Source organism: Vicia villosa, linkage group LG5, assembly GCF_029867415.1.
Source record: "Vicia villosa cultivar HV-30 ecotype Madison, WI linkage group LG5, Vvil1.0, whole genome shotgun sequence".
Taxonomy (NCBI): domain Eukaryota; kingdom Viridiplantae; phylum Streptophyta; class Magnoliopsida; order Fabales; family Fabaceae; genus Vicia; species Vicia villosa.
Genome location: NC_081184.1, coordinates 151326495 through 151341350, shown reverse-complemented (window position 1 = coordinate 151341350; position 14856 = coordinate 151326495). Strand labels below are relative to the sequence as shown.

The window sequence follows — 14856 nt, the reverse complement described above, 5'->3', positions numbered from 1 at the left end:
AACAAAAATCCATCCAACCGAAAACCTAACCAACCACTAATATTAACCGGAAAATGAATGTAACCACGCTAGTAACATTTTGCAGGTGGAAAAGCTCAGTAATTACAACAGCTCAAGAGAGCATTGGTGGCATTTGAGGTCCAACCTTGTCCTTGTCGCCTGTATTATTGAAATTTTCATTATAAGCAATGGAACATTGTAATCATTTGTGAGGGAGAAAAATATACAGAGCCTAATGATATCACTTTGGTCCAAACCCCAAAGGCCAGTGGAGTTACATAGATATCACAGAATCAACAAATTTCAGCTGGTATGAAAGTAAAAGGCTAACTTTTTTGCTTGTGGGTCAAGTCAAATCCCGTTGGCATCCTAGGCGGAACCAGGAACCAAATAATCTCTGCAACTTTAAGTATTAAATCAACAGAGTCTTGTAAATAATCAAAATTTGAGGATTATGAAAGGCTAATGGAATTGGCATAGGATTGAAGAAAAAGTACAGCCTGCTCAGAAATAGCTCTGTTTCTTGCTTGCTTGACCCAACCTGCAACAATTTCTTCAGCTTGGGTGTCCCTCACACTTTCTTCTAGACAATCTGCTGCTTCAGCCAGTTTTCCTTCAGCTAAGTAACTCTCAACTTTGTTAATCACAGATTCAATCCCATCACCTGATTGGTCAGCTTCCCTAACCTGAATATGGAGGAACAAATTGTACTTCAGGATGAATCCAATAGAGGTGAAAATGAGAGAATTAGGGAGCTGGAAAGAAATAAAGGTAGCGAATGTATCAAAGCACAAATTATGTTTCAAATTTCACTGCCCCCATCAAATTCTATTTTCCCATTAAGCACACACTTAGATGTAAATGCCATGTTGGTCACCACTTATCTGCGTACCTTCAACAAGGATGCTACACGTGCCAAAGAATGTGCCAAAATACCTCCCCCTCCTGGTGGGAAGAACGCGAAGTGTCGTATATTGCCTTTTAAGAAATCAAACTGCAACATAATATGTACAAATTAGAAACATTCAAGATTTAAATTTAAAATTATATGATCTACTCTAGAATTTAGAGTAGTAACAGTCAACTGCATTTCAGGAAATCGCAAACAATACTCAATAATTCCAGAAATTTCTTCAGTAGTCAATTCAATTGTTTTATACACATTTATAAGGCAGCTTGAAAAGATAAGATCATTACTGAATGTCAAAGACAATCAAGGGATTGGTCGCTAATAAAAGTAAAGAAATCAAATTAAAGGCATTCATATTCTTTATATGAGCATCCAGAAAATACAACATTTAGCATATTATCAAAGGAAAGTTCTGCAAGGTTAAGAAAATCAATTGACAGACAAATGTATTGTTAGAAAGCTATGCTAAGTCTGAACTCTTCATTTTCTATTTCTTTGATTCAATGAATAGTTAGTTACAAGAATCTAACAGATTGCATTTTATAGAAGCAATCCTGTAACCTGCTGTAGCAGGTTACCTTACTCTAGCTACTGCCAGGTGTCAGTTACACTATACAAACTACTATCTACTAGTATATTCTAATACCCCCCCCCCCCCCCCCCCCCACCCCCCCCCCCCCCCCCCCCACAAACTCATGGGGAGCTGGCAACCCTGAGTTTGTGCTTCAACTCTAGAAACTTGGTGGATGGAAGAGGCTTTGTCAAAACATCTGCCAGTTGATCAACACCGGGGATATGAACAACATCAAGCTGCTTGGCTAGAACTTTTTCTCTGACAAAGAATAGATCTATCTCCATGTGTTTGGTTCTTGTATGCATGATAGGATTGTGGGCCAGCAGCACTGCAGACTGATTGTCACACAATATGCTAGGAGGTTTGGTGGTAATAGACAACTCCTTGAGAAGAGTTTGCACCCATAACAGATCTGCAGTGGCTTGGGCAAGACTCCTGTACTCAGCTTCTGTGCTGGACCTTGCCACAAGTGGCTGCTTCTTTGACCACCAAGATATGAGGTTTGTGCCAAAGAAGATTGCTGCACCTGAAGTGCTTCTCCTGTCATCTGGGTCAGAAGCCCAGTCAGCATCACAGTACACCTGTAAAGAAGGCACAGTATGAGGGGAGAGAGGGGATAAATGTAAGCCATGCTGCAGGGTCCCTTTGAGGTATCTGAGAATCCTTTTGACAGCCACCCAGTGGGATTCAAGAGGAGCTGACATGAATTGGCATACTTTATTCGCAGCAAAGGAGATGTCAGGTCTGGTGATTGTAGCATACTGCAAAGCACCAACTACAGACCTGTAAAGAAAGGGATCAGGAAGGGGTGCTGAACCAGTTTTGGTGAGCTTACAGGTAGATTGCATAGGGGTGGCAACTGCTGCAGACTCATGCATATTAGTTTTATACAGCAAATCCCTAATATACTTAGACTGAGTTAACAAAAGAGAGCCATTGGAGGCAGATTTCACTTCAATTCCCAAAAAATAATCAAGGTCACCAAGATGTTTTAGGGAGAAGGCTAGATTGAGTTTGGAGATGATATCCAAAACTAGAGGTTTGGAATTGCCAGTGATAATGATGTCATCTACATAGACAAGAATGTAGATGATGTGATTTTTGGAGGAATAGATGAAGAGGGATGGATCACACTTGCTAGCTTGGAAGTGAAGTTTCAGGAGGGCTGCCTGCAGTTTTTCAAACCATTGCCTGGGGGCCTGTTTAAGGCCATATAAAGCCTTGTGAAGCTTGCAGACTAAAGAAGAATCAGCACTGATAAACCCCGGGGGTTGTTCCATGTAAACCTCTTCAGTCAATGTGCCATTTAGAAAGGCATTGTTGACATCAATCTGTTGTATGGTCCAGTGATGAGTCAAGGCAATAGTGAGAATTATCCTAATGGTGATTGGTTTGACAACAGGAGAGAAAGTTTCCTGGAAGTCAAAACCTTGCCTCTGGTGAAAACCTTTGGCAACCAACCTGGCCTTATACTTGTTGACAGTCCCATCAGGGTTTTCCTTAACCCTGAACACCCATTTACAACCTATGGCTCTTCTATGGGCAGGAAGAGAAACTAAGGACCAGGTCTGATTTTTCAGTAAAGCATCAAACTCAGACTGCATAGCAGATTTCCAATGAGAGTTCCCAAGGGCCTGCTTGACAGATTTGGGCTCAACAGTAGTAAGAAGAAGTCTGGGCTCAAGTCTAGGTTGAGTGAAGCCAGATTTTGCCCTAGTTTGCATGTGATGAGAATTAACAGGTACTTGGGAAACAGGTGCAGCATTGGGGGGAAGCACAGGATGAGAAGCAATAGAGGATGAAGGAGAGGAGGAGGAGGCTGAGCCTGTCTCAGAAACAGAATTAGAAAGGGAAGAGTGAGCAGGTTCAGAAACAGAGTTGGAAATAGGTGCAGGGGAAGATATAGGAGGAGCAGAATTAGACATAGAATTAGGTTCAGAACTGGACACAGACTTAGACTCAGAGGAAAGAGAGGGATTAGGCTGAGATTCGTGAGAAGTAATAGGTGAAGAGTGTGCAGAAACAGAGGTAGTGGGTTGAAAAGCAGACAAAGGCAGAGGAGAAAGAGGGACAGGCTTGGATAGAGAAAGGCTTTTAGAGGAAGAAGGAAAAAGATCAGGATAAGGGAACCTGGTCTCATTGAACAAAACATCCTTAGAGATGAATAATCTGCCAGAGGGAGACAAACATCTATATCCCTTATGAGAGGTGGAGTAGCCAAGAAATAAGCACTCATGAGACCTAAACTCAAGCTTGTGAGCATTGTAAGGTCTTAAAAGGGGAAAGCAAGCACAACCAAACACTTTCAAGAACTTGTAATCAGGTTTGGTGTGAAATAAGGCAGTGTAGGGAACCTGAAAATTAATGGAGGCAGAGGGAAGTCTATTTATGAGATAGACAGCAGTGGAAAAGGCATAATCCCAATAAACAAGAGGAAGAGAAGCTTGGCTAAGCAATGTGAGGCCAAGGTCAACAATGTGTCTGTGCTTCCTCTCAATTACACCATTCTGATGGTGAGTATGAGGACAAATAATTCTGTGTTGAATGCCTAGTTCAGAGAGGAATTTTGTAAAGGGCCTAAACTCTCCTCCCCAATCTGACTGAACAGATTTGATAGGATATCCATGCTGAAGTTCAACCATAGCCTTGAATTGCTTAAAAGTACTAAGTGCCTCAGCCTTAGTTTTGAGCAGATATAACCAAGTGAATCTAGTGTGTGCATCTACTAAAGACATATAATAGGAATAGCCAGAAGTAGAAGTATTAGGAGAAGGCCCCCATAAGTCACAGTAAATCAACTCTAGAGGTGCAGTGTGTGGAGTGTGAGATAAAGTAGATGGCAATCTATGAGCTTTTCCCATACAACAGGCAGTGCAGAATAAACTTTCATCTTTGAATTGAAAGGGAATATTACAAGATTGGAGGACAAGCCTCAATGTATTTATACTAGGATGTCCTAGTCTCATATGCCAAATATTGGACAGTTGTGATCCTATGCAAGCAGAATTTGCACTATATACAACATTATTTGGAGAAGATACACCTGACACACACAGGTTGGAAGAAGGAGGAGAAGCTGTCAAAGCAATAGAGGGAAACTCATATAGGCCATCAGTACCAACATGTCCTTGAAGAAGCACTGCATCAGAACCCTGTGATTTTACCAGACACTTATCAGCAGTAAACAAGAAATAAACATTATTATCCTTGCAGAACTGACTCACACTGAGCAGATTCTTTGTGATAGAAGGAACAAGTAAGAGATGATTTAATTTAAGCTGTGAGTGTGTGTGACTATGAGAGGAAAAGGTGCTGGAACCAATTGAAGAAATGGGCAAACCTTGGCCATTTCCAATAAAGACTTGCTCATGCCCTTCATAAGGTGTGCTCTGCTGCAGATTCTTAGCATCACTAGTCACATGGTAAGAAGCTCCAGAATCAGGAAACCATGAATTGGACGAGGAGGGTGTTGAGTTTGCTATGAATGTGCTGGGAGGAACTTGTAGCACTGTGGGAACTTGAACCACTGAAGCAGGTCTCATCACAGCAGGTTGCCTGTTCCAAACCTGATTGGCAAAAGCATAAGTAGGCCATTGTTGCTGAGGATTGCCATAGGAATTGGAATTGGCTGTAGGCTGAAAGTTCTGATTAAACCTATGCCAGCAGTTAAGAGCAGAGTGACCAAACTTCATGCATAATTGACATTGAATGTTGGAATTGGAGGATCTACCACCACGACCTCGACCAGTTCTGCCTCTTCCACGACCATAACTGCCACGGAGAGCTTGATAGTCAGGCTCAGAACTAGTAGGAGGAGGAGCCGGAGTAGACTCTGAACTAGCAGTATTCCCTTCATCAGTGGTGGAGTTGGCATTGTTTGTGTGAGTAAGATTGAGGGACACAACTTCAGGCACCGGAGTTTTCTTGAATTTGTTGAGGCGTAATTCATGAGCAACAAGAAGGATCTCTACTTCATCAAGATCCATGATACCAAACTTGCTCTCAACAACAGAGACAACTGGAGCATACTCAGCAGGTAAACCTTCAAGAATCACATCAATGTGATGTGAAGTAGGAATAGGATCCCCAATCGAAGCAAGAGCATCAACAATTGTGCGAATTTGAAGCAGATAGTCTTGCACAGACAGATTATCCAAGGTAAGAGCACGCAATTCAATGCGCAATTGACGTGCCCTAGCACGCGTCTGCTTCTGGAAATAGTTGAACAATCGATCCCATAGTTGATGTGCGTGAGTGCAACCAAGAACACGAGAGAGAATCTCGCTCGAAAGAGTAGATTGAAGCCACGAAAGAAGCATCTGATCCTTTTGAAGCCAAACAGAATAAGCAGGATTGATCGTACCTGAAACGCGAGCAGCATCATCAACGAACTGCGGAGGAACACGAGTACAAACCACGAACTCAGTGAGATTGTGAGCGTTGATATAAGGCTCCACTTGTTGACGCCATAGATGGAAGTTCTTCTCATCAAGTTTCGATGCGATCTTGAGAGAGAAATTGAGATGACGAAGATCGCCAGGAGAAGACGACGCGATTGGCGTCGCTGTGTTGGAGATACGAGCGGAAGACGGTGAACCAGATGGCGATGACGGCGGCGGCGTCGCCGGAGAAGTAGTCATGGCCGAAGATCGATTAGTCTACTGATACCGTGTTAGAAAGCTATGCTAAGTCTGAACTCTTCATTTTCTATTTCTTTGATTCAATGAATAGTTAGTTACAAGAATCTAACAGATTGCATTTTATAGAAGCAATCCTGTAACCTGCTGTAGCAGGTTACCTTACTCTAGCTACTGCCAGGTGTCAGTTACACTATACAAACTACTATCTACTAGTATATTCTAATATGTATCAATTTTATAATCAATTGACAGAACAAGTAACCCAAGAAGCTAACAGTAGACAAAAACACATCTTGCCTTCTGCTTTAATTGAAGTTGGGTGTCAGTGCCTTTGTTTCTTGTCTCTTCAGGAAGGGACTCTAGCACCAAATCCAGAACTGAATCTTTATCCATGCCTTCAAGATACGACTTCACAGATTCTATTTCCGTCTGAATTGGCAATCCTTTTGACAATGCATCTTCGAGTGCAAGTGCTCTCTGTAGGATTCATCCATAAATAACAACAAACTGATAATTATTAGCCAGATTGGAACTAAATAAATATTATAAACTAATATTTCATCAAAAACTGCTCCATGTATGAAATATAGATAAAAATAACACAAAGAAACAGAAGGAAAAAAATTACCAAAGCAAAATTTTGTGCAGCATGACTTTGACGGGCTTCTTCAGATCGAGCATAAAATGCCATGCACAAGGCATTTATCTAGAGAATTGGAGGGAAAGAAATTTTTGAACCAAGTCAATTTTCAACTTTGATATATGCCACGTGAAGAGTATTGATAATTTAGACAGTCAACGTGCAAACTAATAAGAATTCTAAATCAAGTCTCACTAGCAGTCTACCAGAGTTCAGCCTTTTGTAATATGAGTATTCCTTGATCAACTACTTAGAAGCTTATGTTTGTACAACCAAACGATTTTCCAAATTTCTAGTCACTTATGTTGAAGATGTCTAACAAAACATAATTATGAAAAGAAAATAATTCCATACACAAAAATAAATGAAGATGATAAACTCATGTGTTTTACTTTTTTATAGTTTCAACATTTGTTTTGATCTTTGGGATGTACAAAAAGCTCTATCACAGACCAAAGAAGATTAAAATGGTGACAAGTTTGCTGTTATTTTGATTCACGGCACGAAAATCATTAAAAGGAAGTTCTCTGGAATCAATCAGTACTTAAAGGAAATGTACATGCATGTGGAGCACTTGTTTGCTAAGAATGACAGGCAAATTATTATTAAATATACCAAAAATCCACATTGGTGAACAAACTATCCTCTGTTCAGAAACTATTACGGCTATATTATTAAATATACCAAAAATCTACATTATTGTAAGGTAACTAAAGCTAGCTATGACTAATTTAAATATGGGTGTATCTATACCCATCCTTGAATCAAGCAGAAGCCTTACATTAATATTTGCTTCAGACATTCTTTCAAGTTGGGTTGCCTTCTCATTTGCTATAGCTGCATTTAACTCTGCCTGTGCTAACTCCTGAACTGTCTTCAACTTTAATTCTGCTTCGATATTCTGTAATTATGAATGATGCAACTGATTTTAATAAATATTGTATCATATATACAGAGACTAGTCATTGTAGATATATAAAGGGAAAGGGGGAGGGGGTGGTACTTGTATTACCAATAAAAAATAATGTGCACCTTTTGTTCAAGTTCTATTTTTAGTTTATCTTCCATCTTTTCTTGAAGTGACTTAATAGCAAGTGATGCTTTTGCCCTCTCTCTCTTCAGCTCCTGAAAAATATTGAGATAAGAAAAAAAGGATTAAGAATTAGTAACTTTGTAGAGCCAAACAGCGCATATAAAAAAAAAACGTTTGACTTGATCCATGGACAAACCTTGCAATTACGAAACAACCTAGACAGGTTGATAGTTCAAATTTGATTCAGATTATTTTTGTGTGATCATTATTAAGTCAAAACAATATATTTGTACCTTGACTTTAAATATGAACTGTTATGCTCAATCGAGACCACGTAACTAACAAGTTCAATCTATATACATTGAATGATTGAACAACAAAACTATAGTCCTGCCCCCACATACAGAAATTATTATTCTTGTTGTTTCAGACTCGGGTACTTAAGACAAAAAGGGAAGAAAACTAAAAACATATTTACCCTGTCCAACATTGCAGATTCTTCAGCAAGCTTAAGTTCTCTGGCAGCTGCATCTTTTAACTTCTTTTCATATTTTTCCTAGCACAAAGTTGCAAGTAAAAATTAATATTATAAATTCGTAAATAAACAAAAAAGAGCAACAAATGATAAGTCGAATCGCATAGATTAGAGGGTAAGTTAACCTTCAATGTTTTCTTCTCTTCATTAAAAGCACGCGCATCTATTGCAGCTTGCCTTTTCTCCGCAGCATGGATGGCTTGTACGAATTCAATAACCAGTTTCCCATCCTTAGACGTGGCATAACCATCTTTCAAGTCCTCTATTGCACCACTAAGTGCCTAGTGTTTCAATAAGTTAGCTTAGTTACACACGTGATCATAATCACAAGAGAATGTACAATTGTACCACTAAAAAGTTAACAGAAAATGAAAGCAGGATCATAAATAAACCTCTTTTTCTTCAGGAAAGCCATGACCATGTAAATAAATAGAAGGGCTTCCTTCTGACTTATTCCTTAAGTGATATTCCTCAAGGAGGGTAGGTGGTTGTTCTATATCTTTAGCCAATACAATCTACCATGGAGTAACAAAGGAAATATATTAATAATAAATAAATGCCAAAATTCAATTTAGAAAGAAAAAATGTAAGGAAAAAAGTCACTGGTTAAGGGAATAACCAAATCATTTGATTATTTTGATAAGCCAACATTCTATTATAAAATTTAAACCAGCATGATTACCGAAAAAAGGATCATAGATGATGTTAATGATTAACCTGTATATCATGACTATCTCACACATTACACATACCTCACTTCTTTCCTCTATTTCTTCCTGTTGCTTCGGTTGAATATTTTCTGTCACATTCTCATCTAGATACACATTGTTCTCGGTAGATGTCGATGTATGTTGGATTTCCTCTTCCGGTTTTTGGGAAACATCTGTTTCTGTGCTTTTTATGCCAACAATCACATCAGCTTGCACCACAGACTCTTTACTTGGATCATCCGATGTTAGAGTACTTTGAGGATATTCAAGAAACTGGTTTTCTTTGGCACCAGCATTACGATCTTCAGCAATATCAGAAATGTCTTGCACAGGAATCGGTTTATCACTAGAATCTTCTATGACAATCTCTGGCTGCGAAAAAACGGTATCAACCTTCTGCTCTGCATGCTCTACAGCAGGATTTTCATTGTTAGACTTTTCCCTACTGGGTGAAACTAACTCCTCTATTGAATGTTGTCCACTCTTCAAATCTCCAATGGCATCATCTATCAGAGCTTCCTGAGGATCACTAAGCTTCTCCTTCTCAAGATATTTATCTAAGAAACCAAATTGATAAGCTGCCAGAAGAGCAGCACTTACAGCAGCACTTCCAATTAAAAACTTTGATTGAGAACCATGGGACTCAGGCGGCTTTCCTGTAGAACCAGGAGATGAGGCACCAGCTGGTCTCGATGCATTGGAGAATTCCTTTCGCGAAGATAGATGAGAAGGTATCTTCTGAAAAATGTAATGTAGAAGCAAACGGTAATAAACTTAGAAAAGGATAACATGTAAAGCAGACTAAAATTTAGAAATGAGTACTACCAGATCAACAATCTAAGTAGTTAGTATTGTGAACACAAGTAGTAAATTACAGAATGTATCTATATTAAGTGGTTTCAACATTAGCACCTTTACTGGCCAACATTCTTGTAATCAATAACAACCAAACCTTATCTCACTTAATACAGCCAGCTAGCTACATGGTTAAAACGACGTTTGAACTATAATGCTCTCTCATATATGATATCTCTATCCAACCCATTAATATCTAGGTCTTTCTTAAAAGTCTCCCTTGTAGTTTTTCTACGTATTTCGTAATAGTTTCTTTTATAGTTTTTCTAGATCTTCTTTTTGGCTCTAGCGGTTTGACTACCCTCCATCTGATTTACTTTCCTTACTATAGAATCTACCGGTCTTCTCTCTACATGTTCAAACCACCTAAGCCGAGTTTCCATCAACGTTTCCAGGATAGGTGCTATCCCAATTCTCCTTCTAATGTTATTATTCCTAATACTATCTTGTTTAGTCATACTACCACACATTCAACGCAACATTCACATCTACTCAATCACCAGTGTTGCAGTATATCGGTATTTGAAGTCGCTGATCATTTGTGCTATGCACATGCGATACCAAAGAAGGAATGGCTTACCAGCTCTGTGTTTGTTTGTTGTCAATAAGATACCTTCCTGGTTGTGTGATAAATCCTCACACAAAGTGTGTAATTTTCTGATTAGCACAAAGAAGTGAAGATAAAGGGATATAGTACCCAAAATCGATTCCTTTGCAAACTAAACCTTTCTTACATCTACCACGGTACAGCATGGTCACCATTTTGCTACCTTGTCCATGCATTAGACACATCTCACACATACACATTCGTTTGTACATGTCCAATTCAAAAAATATTTTTTCAACTTAGACCTGGTCTAACAGCTAAGACAAATTTAATTGGGATTTTAGAAATAATGATAAATGTTTTACTCTAAGGAGCTTTGTCTTGATGGTTCACTATGAATTTTTCTTGATCTACGATTCCTTTATTGTTTTGGAATTCTTTATTTATTTTTAATTTTAAAGGTTTTCCCTAACCCAGTCATAAATCTGAAACATAGCAGGGCATCAGACGAGATTGATGATGGGAGATTATGACCTATGACTCAAATGTCTAACCCTAAGCCTAACTCTTTTTCAACCATGAAGAGAATCTCAGATCATCTGCCAAGTCATTCTGACAATGGAGAAAGTGACGAGGTATGTAATGTAACTCACGGAGAGGACTCCACGACAAACTTTTAAAACCAGTAGTCTCGTTCCCAATGAAATCCAGAGTCATATCACTGGTGTTCTAAGAAAATAAATAGAATAAGTATAGGCAAAGGAAAATGCACACAAACAAATGGACACCGGTTTACAATGGAGGCATCGTGGAAACATCTTATGCACATTTCTAGCAATAGAGGCGATTTCAAACTCCATCACTGGCTCTCATGTGGAAGAGACGTGGAGGGCGAAACTTTGTTGCGGAGCACAGATTGCAGAAGCCTAAATTTAGTGTGGGTACAATTATACCAACATATATAGCACTTTCATTTCAAGGTTTAAGGGTGTTTTTGTTGTTCCTTGGTTTAGAAAAATCCAATCGCCATCTTACATCATCTTCCTTGTCTAACCCTCGTTTTTTCTTTCAAAGTCTCACTTCTCCAAGGTCTCGTCTTAGTGAGCAGTGGAAGAGGAATGGGCAGACCAGAAGTATAGATAAAAGGGGGACACAGAAGGTTTTTTTTAGGAATAAACCAAAATAAATTACAAAATTAAAGGCCCTCTAAATAATAAAAGAATTGTTGATTGAGGCCCGATCATTGTCGAGCACTCGTCGGAATGGTCCACCCTAGCCATCGCCAGCATTGGCTCTTAACAGACATATACTAGTATTAAGAAGATAAAAAGAACTTCAGAAGAGCTATGGAATGGAAGGCTTTTAACTTTCTATTATTGGTGTCTAGATTAAGATGGGTGGCAAAAACGTTGAAAGTGAGGATGATATACACTTTGGTTCCTCTTTTGGTTAGAATAGAAAGCAAGTAGGGAAGAGTAACGAGCAAACAACAACAACATCCACAACAACAACCAAGCCTTATCCCACTAAGAGGGGTTGGCTACATGGATCAATTTTCGTCATATAATATTCTATCCAGGACCATGTTTTTATCCAAATTGTTAATCTCAAGATCTTTCTTAATAACTACTCTTATAGTTTTTCTAGGTCTACCTCTACCCTAGTTGTTTGACTTCTCTCCATCTGATATACTCTCCTTACCAAATAATGTATAGGTCTTCTGTCTACAAGCACAAACCACCTAAGTCTATTTTCCACCATCTATCCTACTATAGGTGTTACCCCAAGTCCCAACACTATCTCTAATATTATCCTTTTTAATCTTAATATGTTCTATCTAGTCTTATCACACATCCAACATGTGATATTCTTATAATAACGAGGAAACCACATTCTTAGTAAAGTAAACTAATATTTCTTATGTCCAAATGTTGTTCTGTTTAAGCTAATAATCAATCCCAACTCCCATGTCCAGACTTGGTCAATGTCAATCGGTGTTAGTGATAAACAGTACTAAATGGTTAAAAGAAATAAGCAAAATTTGTTTACAACATGATGAACAGCAATGTCAGTTCCAATTCCAAACCCAATGCTCATATTATAAAATATGAGATTCCATTGACAAATCAATTGCTACTATTTAACATAAAACAATACACTAGTTGAATAATTTTCTTCAATTGCGTAAAAAAAAGTAGAAATGAGGCACCTGATTAATAAAATGTCTGGGGTTTCTTCTAAACGTTTGTCGAGATGAAATTTCCAAAATGGACCTGCAATAAACATGAAAATGTATCATCAAATCAAGAATACCATCGAATTGAAGTCATATAAAACGAAAACCAAAAGAGTAGCTACGGAATCAATGGAAATAATGAAGAAAAAGATTCGATTCATCGGCACCACAGAGTCGGAATTAGACACAAACGCATAAAGTTGCAGTGCAAGAAAAAAGGGAAATGAAAATAAAAAAAGCGTGAGGGGGTTTTGGTTTAGATAGGTGTGTACCTCCGGAACATGGTAGCCTCGGAGAGATAGGGAAGAAGGTGTTTGTTGAAAAGACTGAACTAGAAAAAGGGAGTGAAAGAGAAAGTAGTAGATAGATCGGGAATCGTAATTAAGTTAGGAAGTTTGTTTGCCGAATGGCGTGGTTGCGTTGTGTCGCAGCCCCTGCTACAATCTACAATCCAGCCGTAACATCAAAAACTCAAAACTGATGTTTCTGGGATTTCGGTGATGTATCGGGGTGGAATCATAATTAGTAAAACATCATTTCGGACTGCTTCCATAAATTTAGTATTTTTTCAGTGAAAGAAAACAATTACACCATTCAATAATAATATCACATTAAATAAATATTTTTTGAAAAAATCATAATGTTGGATTGAATATTATATTATTATTGTAAATGTACATTTTAAAACTTATAAGAAAAAAAAACATTAAAAAATTATAAAGTAGAAAAGTAGTAAAACTATTGACGAAAGACGTCGAAGTTGCGTGGCGATTCGATGGGTGGCGGCCAGCGGCGGAGATTGATGATTGTGAAGCCTGGAAATTCGGCAATGGCAATCCGATAAAGGTCTAATCGTCCAGTGTAGGTCTGACCGTCTGACAGTGACAATCTGGCTTCCCGCGATATAGCTCTGGTGACAATTAGTCGGGTCTGGTAGGGTACTTCGAGTATGACATGCATTAGGTAGGTTATATCGGTTCATGTGTAGCATGCTTAATCATTTTGTTTCGTGGATCCGTTTGTTAATGAGTTGTGGTTTTTGTCCATTAAGGATTTTTGTTTAGATTTCAGTGGTTATAAATATGTATCTCTATCACTCTTGTCTTCACAACTTTCAGAATGTAGATTGAATGATAGATGGAAGAGGTGACAATCTTGGGGAAATTTTAGAGAGACGTGGTAGAAACTCATATGAAAGTGTCATGGAAATTTGGAAAATCTTTGGAGGTATCTAAGTGGATTCTGAAACACTTCTAAAACATGGCTTATATATATATATATATATATATATATATATATATATATATATATATATATATATATATATATATATATATATATACATATATATATATATATACATATATATATATATATATATATATATATATATATATATATATATTAGAAAATATTTTGGTAAAAAATAAGATTTGTTTTCAAGAACTTGAGTGACTATTTTCTTGTAACCTCTTGTAATAATTCTTTGAAGTATAGTCAATCGGAGACTTCATCTCTCCTGTAGAGTAAACCAATTTGATCGAATTAAGTAAATAAGTTTTTTTGTGTTCTTGTCTTTCATATTCGGTTTGCTTGTTATGGACTTGCCTTCACTCTTGACATGTTAAGTTGTTGCTTGAGACCATTATTTTCATGTCACCGCTCTTTGGCTCACAAGTCTTTACTTTTGACGAAATAATATTAAGGTTAGTTTTAACGAGAGTTTGGTGTAGTTGAACCTGTCAACAAATTCACTACAATTGTGTCTCGAGATAAATTTATAGGGGAATTCGCCAGGGAGAAGATTACTTGAATGTGGGAAAAATTAATCATTGTATATGACCGAGTCTTTGACTCAAACGTGGTGTTTGAAAAAAAAACAACTCTATGAATGATAGAGAACAAATTCATAGTGAAGCAGTTGACAAAATTTCACAAAATCATTGATGATCTAGAAAATATTGAGATGAAGATTGATGATGAGGACAAAACTCTACTCTCGTTAAGTTCATCACAAATGCTCTTCTTAATGGTAAGAAATGTACTACTACTTTGGATAAAGTTCATAAGACCTTGAGATCCAAGAAATTTTTTAAGGTGAAAGATTTGAAGATTGACAATAGTGTTGAAGGCTTGAGTGTCTCAAGATTTAAAGTTCATTACCCATATTACCTTT

At 37.8% G+C, this 14856-nt stretch overlaps 1 protein-coding gene across 1 annotated transcript; it reads right to left on the bottom strand.

Annotated features, from left to right (window-relative positions):
* Positions 1–86: 86 nt before the first annotated feature.
* Positions 87–13211, bottom strand: LOC131603200 (MICOS complex subunit MIC60, mitochondrial-like). Its single transcript, XM_058875481.1, has 12 exons — positions 12953–13211; positions 12654–12717; positions 9085–9780; positions 8725–8847; positions 8458–8613; positions 8276–8353; positions 7797–7889; positions 7546–7665; positions 6753–6830; positions 6422–6601; positions 893–994; positions 87–686 (listed from the first exon to the last, which is right to left on the bottom strand). The coding sequence occupies exons 1-12, from the start codon at positions 12961–12963 to the stop codon at positions 453–455; spliced, it is 1935 nt and encodes a 644-aa protein (XP_058731464.1). The 5' UTR covers positions 12964–13211; the 3' UTR covers positions 87–452.
* Between the last annotated feature and the right edge of the window lie 1645 nt (positions 13212–14856).

Bases quoted from the DNA above. Each gene is read 5' to 3' on its own strand.
- LOC131603200 (XM_058875481.1), bottom strand. The intron at 9,781-12,653 runs GTGCCTCATTTC...TACATTTTTCAG, and splicing joins CCAGACATTTTATTAATCAG to AAGATACCTTCTCATCTATC. The intron at 7,890-8,275 runs GTAAATATGTTT...AATATTTTTCAG, and splicing joins AATCTGCAATGTTGGACAGG to GAGCTGAAGAGAGAGAGGGC.